General features: G+C 18.2%; 1 protein-coding gene across 2 annotated transcripts; it reads right to left on the minus strand.

Moving 5' to 3' along the window:
* Window positions 1-1335: 1335 nt before the first annotated feature.
* LOC122714150 (cyclic AMP-dependent transcription factor ATF-6 alpha) lies at window positions 1336-5186 on the minus strand. 2 transcript variants are annotated; one of them, XM_043935227.1, is made up of 8 exons: window positions 5013-5186; window positions 4079-4246; window positions 3816-3970; window positions 3523-3736; window positions 2846-3420; window positions 2613-2764; window positions 1889-2478; window positions 1336-1820 (listed from the first exon to the last, which is right to left on the minus strand). In XM_043935227.1, the coding sequence occupies exons 1-8, from the start codon at window positions 5077-5079 to the stop codon at window positions 1396-1398; spliced, it is 2346 nt and encodes a 781-aa protein (XP_043791162.1). In that variant the 5' UTR covers window positions 5080-5186; the 3' UTR covers window positions 1336-1395. The 2 variants fall into 2 exon arrangements, with proteins under 2 accessions (XP_043791162.1, XP_043791163.1); XM_043935228.1 differs by lacking the exon at window positions 3523-3736 and having other exon boundaries at window positions 2846-3271.
* Between the last annotated feature and the right edge of the window lie 766 nt (window positions 5187-5952).

A 5952-nucleotide genomic window follows, 5' to 3' on the forward strand; every position in this document is an offset into this window, starting at 1 on the left:
ATAAAATATTTTTAAGACATATATGAAAGATTATAAGATTTGATATAAATTTGATATTTGATATAGATTTTAAATCTATATTCAAATATTAAATGAAATTATTAAGAATAAAGTGCTTTTTATCATTTTTGATAACTTTTTAAAATATATATATAATTTATTTTTATATTATAATTATAATTCATTTTTATATTACATTATTTTATATTTTATATTTTATAATTATATTTTTCTTTTCTTTAAGAAAAACTTTTTTTTATACATATCACTATTTTAGATATCCATAAAAATATTTTCTATAATCGAGAGATATCATAGTTCAAAAATTTTTAATAAATAAATATAAATTTTTAAATATATATAATATATATTAATATTAATATATATATATATAATAATATATATTATTATATATATATTATATATAATATATATATATATATAATATGTATATACTATTGTTTAGTTACGTATTGCCTTTACATATATAGATGACCATGGATCACCGAATAATATAAAGATGATTGAATAATATTTTGATTTAAATCTAATTTAAATTCTACAAAAATGGCGCTTTCAAAAAATATAAATGGCCAATTGACACAAAATTTGAAAGAAATGATGATCGATTTAATATGTATCATTATAATACAGTTATAATTTTGGTCATTCAAAATCTACATTTTATTTTCCAATAATTCTTTGGAATACTTAAATTCGATATGAATTAAACTTTAATTCAAAATCTAATCTTAATTCACATATCAACAAATCACATATATTTTTTAAAGATATTTAATTCAAAAACTACGATCAAAACTAAAGTTATATATATAGAAAAATTCAGAATTCAGAAAAATGTTGATTAAAAATTTATTTTTCAAATTATAAATTATAAAAAGTTTTATTTAATTTTATTTTAGAAGTATATAATAGTATATAAGTATATAATATATTAATAGTATATTGCATAGAGATAAATATATTTTTATAAATAAAAATTTTTTTAATATTATTTTATTTTGCATTTAAAATGAAGATATTAATCTTGATTAAAAGATTTGACTAGATGTGATACTATGATGTGATATTGCCAATAAATTAAAATTAAATCATTTATAACTTGAAAAATAACTTCATATCAACAATTTCAATTTTATATCAACTTTTATAATCATTTTGATGTAAAATCGACCCTTAATAATTTCTCATATTTTCAAAAATATCCTATATATGATTCTTAAAATATAAAATATAAGAAATACATAAAATATATGAATTCTCTTTATGTTTTAAGATTATGTATATTTACTATTTTAATATCTATGTAATATTATATATGTATATATTTTTTATTGTTAAAAATACAAATTTCTTTTTTAAATACTATAACTATTATTCACTTTCATTTTTTTTCGAAGGCATAAATTTTGTACTAGAATCTGTTTTTTTTAGATCTTTGAGCAATTCAGTTTTTACTTCTTCTAAATCGAATTCAGAAATAAATTTCTGTTTTAAGATATAAGCAATTGACTTATTATAATTTTTACTATCTTTATTAACATATATATCTTTTAAATTTTTTTTATGAAACATTTTGTGATTACTTTCTTTAATAAAATATGGTTTGTAATTTTTAGTTACATTTGCTGTTACTGCATCTGATTCATCATCTGATTGATGTGTATGATTTTCAGTTTTATTAATATTTTTTAAATGATCAGGTATGATTGATTGTTGTAAATGTAATAATTGGGTATTAGTAACTTCACAATCAATTTGCATCATAGTTATATGTTTTGGAGGCGTTGAAAATGTTTCTAAAAGAAATATTGAATGAATTTTTTTCAATTTCATAATACATATAGTCTAAATAAAAAATTATTACCATTCATAGAAAGTGTAGGAAGAATTAATGACATTCTCGGTCTGCCTGTACTATTTTTACTTGAAGCTGGCAAAAGCAAATGTTCTCCACCAAACCAAACTACATAAAAGGTATCATCTCTCCTTCCTAAGGCTTCGAATAAAGAAGCATGTTCTTTTATTATTGGAGAAAATATTTCTACTGCATTTAATATTGATGAGTCAGTTATCTTTTGAAATATTTCATGTTTATTTTCTTCTGATATGTTATGTTTAATTTTAGCTTTCATTGTATGAGAAGATGATAAAAACTTTCCTATAAATTTTGTATGTAATGTTGCTTTTTTTAATGTAGTCCAATTATATTGATAAGATTTTCCACCAATCCATTGTCTCAGTTCATAATCTAAACGAATTGATTCACTTTGATTAATATGCATCAGACACATCGGTTGTGGAATTGATATATTTTTACGAAAATTATCTTCATCTTCTTGTCGAGTTTGATCTTTAGATGACCAAAGTAATGTTCTTCCATGTTTTGCATAATGTGTGCTGATTGGAATGTCAGTAGGTAATATATCCAACTGATTACTTTGTAAAAATATATCTCTAAAAAATAATTTTTACTATATATATTTTTTTTCTTAAACTAATTTTTTCATATTATTCATTAATTAATTATCTATAACATAATTCTTAAAATTTTGATAAATACATTAATAAGAAGTTTATTATAAACTTACTTAAAACCATTAACATTTAAAGATACCATAAAAATCATTCCTAAGAGAATAGCAACATTCTTTTTATTAGCATTGAGATTTAGATTTTTAAGTTTATTATTAGTATTTGTATGTTCCAATGATGAAAGTTTTTGTTTTAAAGTTGTATTTTCCTAATAATAAATATAATTCTTTACAAAATTAAACATAATTTTATTAAATATATAATATAATTTTCAATATGCAATTTTTACCATTTTTAATTGTTTATTTTCTTGTTGTAATTCATGAATTCGTTTTTCTAATGAAGAGACATATTCTTTCTTTTTTTTTCGTGATAGACAAGCTGATTCTCTATTTTTTATCATTCTTTGTTGTCTTTTCAATGCTTTTATTTCACATTCCTGTCGTCCAATAAAATTAACATCTTGTATTTCATTTTTTATAACAATTGGAGTATAATTTGAATTTTCTGTTTTAATTACTACTGGTCTAGACACAGCTGAATCTTTTTTTATAATTACAGAAGAGTGTCCAATTTCTTCATTGTTAAGAACCAAAGGTGTATCAATCATATTTACATCTTGATTTGTTTCTGATGTATATATGTTGTTTACACTATCCATAATTTTTACATGATTTTCTTGTGGTAATTGAATTTTATTTGTTTCCGTTTTTATCTGTATTGATGGAAATTGTACTGAAGTTCGTTTATTATTTGTATTAGTTGTATGTGTCATATAAGGATATGATATATAATTTTGTTTAATTTTTTGAGTGAGTGCAACAAAATTTTGTGTATTAAAAAATATAGCATTTTGAGGCTGTGCTGGAAAATATGAAGTATATAAAAGAATAACATGTGATTTAGAAAAATAAACATTAACAAAAATAAAATTAATTAAAAAATTTTTTTAAAGGAAAGTTTTACCATCAGTGATAAGTTGAATATTATTTTTTGGTTGAATCCAAACACGTTTAGCAAAATTTTTTTCAGAAAGAATAAATTTTGTTTCTTTTGTATCTTGTGATTTAAGAGGCATAAGTTTTATTTGATTTGCAATAGTTACATTTGAAATTGATTGTGGTGATATAGGTGGGGATATATTTTGTGAAGGAGAAATGGGTGGTGTTTCTAAAATTGTCTACAACAAATTAACAAATATAATATATAAATATTATAAATTATTTCAATTCATTTAAATAAAGATATTTTTATTATACCTTAAAATCACAAAGAGAAGCAGTAGAATTTCTTTCAACTTGAGATTCTAATCTATTAAATTTATATTGATTTGGTGTAGGAGATAAAGATTGTCCATAAGAATTTGCAGATTCCAATTTAATTTCCATTTTTACATCATTAGCTACATGTAAATCTATAATTTATAGTTAATTTATAGTTAAATTATAACTATATAAATAAAAATAGTTTATAAATTTATAGTTAATAAATAAAAATCACTGTAATAAAAAAAAAGATTTACCTAAATTTTGTTGTGAAATATTTGATTCTTCAAAATTATTTGATGATTCTCCTATATATGTATTTTTTATAATTTGATTATCAACATTATTATCTATTTTTTGAGATATTTCATCATCAAATAATACAGGAATACCTAATTCAGAACTTAAAGTTTGAAATAAATCATCTGAAAAAAATACAATCATAAAAAATAATAAAATGTAAAAATATCCAATAATATATAAAGTATAATATTTAGACAAAAAAAATGATTAAAAAAAATAAATTCAATATAATAAATTTTATATTATTATTATTACAAATATTAATTTTTTTAAATATATAAATATATAATTATTTTTAAATAAGTCAAATTTTTTTAATTAAATAATGAGTTATAATAATAAAAATAAATTATTTAATCTAAACATACATAAAATTTCTTTTTCAAATGTAAACATTGTAATAATAAATAAAAAAAATATATTTCATTTAAATTACATATTACACTTAATTACATAAAAATAATTTTATTTGCAAGTGAAATGAGTTTTAATAAATTTATTATTCAATAAAAATAATTTAATAATTAATAAAAATTATATAATATATATATAATTTTTATTGTATTTATCTTATATAACAATATTACAATATATATCATAATATAACATACAATATAATATAATATATATAATTATTATATTCTTTTGTTATTAAAATTTTTATAAATAACAAGTTTATTAATTAAAATTTATCAAAATATATGTAATTATTAATATATATATATATATATATATATATATTCTATATTAAATTTATATTAGATTTGAAATATTTATTATTGTTATATTGCAATATTATATTATATACTAGTAATAGAAATATTATATTTATACACAGTAAACATTAAATTGCAATAAATATTAATATTTTAAAATAGTATTACGTACCCATAACCTCAAAATCTGAAAATGTTTGTTGAATCTCAGATTCCGTGCTATTCTGATTTATCAACATTGTTTATAACTTTCTTTATTTAAACAAAAATATTAATAATCTATAAATCTATTATTAATTAAACATTAATATTTTTTATCTTGAACAATATGAAATTGTTTTTGCCGGCATCGAATTATATAAATATGCAATATATAATTGTAATAAATAATCGATTATTAAACAACTAAAACCAACTTCGATATAAAAATGATAATATCGCTTTTAATACAATGATAACAATAATGACATACATCAAACAATTCAGATTGTAATATGTTTATATATGAAAATTACTAACATTGCTATTTAAAATTTAATGACACTTATTAAGATGACAACAATGTCATTGAAATTATAAAGAATTTTATTTTATTATGTATTTATCTCGATACCATATATACAGTTATTTAAATTGAGAATTAATTGAGAATTTATTTAATATTTTTAATACCAAATTTTAATGAAAAATCATTCACAAAATATTATTTTTTATGTTAATCATAATAAGATAAGAAATAATCTAGCAATAAAAATTACTTATAATAATTACTAACAAATATATCAATTCTTCAAAATGATAAAATAAATATTATATATTTTATTAAAAATTCAATAAATTTAATTGTTGTATTTTACATTACAAATTTTCATTTCAAATTATTTTATAAAATTATAAATTTATGTTACATTAAATAGATTAAATTCAGTTTTATAAATAAATAAAATTTAAGAAAATTATTTGATTTGAAATTTTTTTTGTTTAAAAATTTAAGAAAAAATAAATCTGTTATTTAAAACCACCAATAAAAGAACTTTTCATTGTCTTAAAGAATGTTTTTATCTGACAGAAAATTGTGATTTATAAGATTCAATTACATATTTAGAATAATA

Source organism: Apis laboriosa, unplaced genomic scaffold, assembly GCF_014066325.1.
Source record: "Apis laboriosa isolate Shangri-la unplaced genomic scaffold, ASM1406632v1 scaffold289_cov146, whole genome shotgun sequence".
NCBI classification, from domain to species: domain Eukaryota; kingdom Metazoa; phylum Arthropoda; class Insecta; order Hymenoptera; family Apidae; genus Apis; species Apis laboriosa.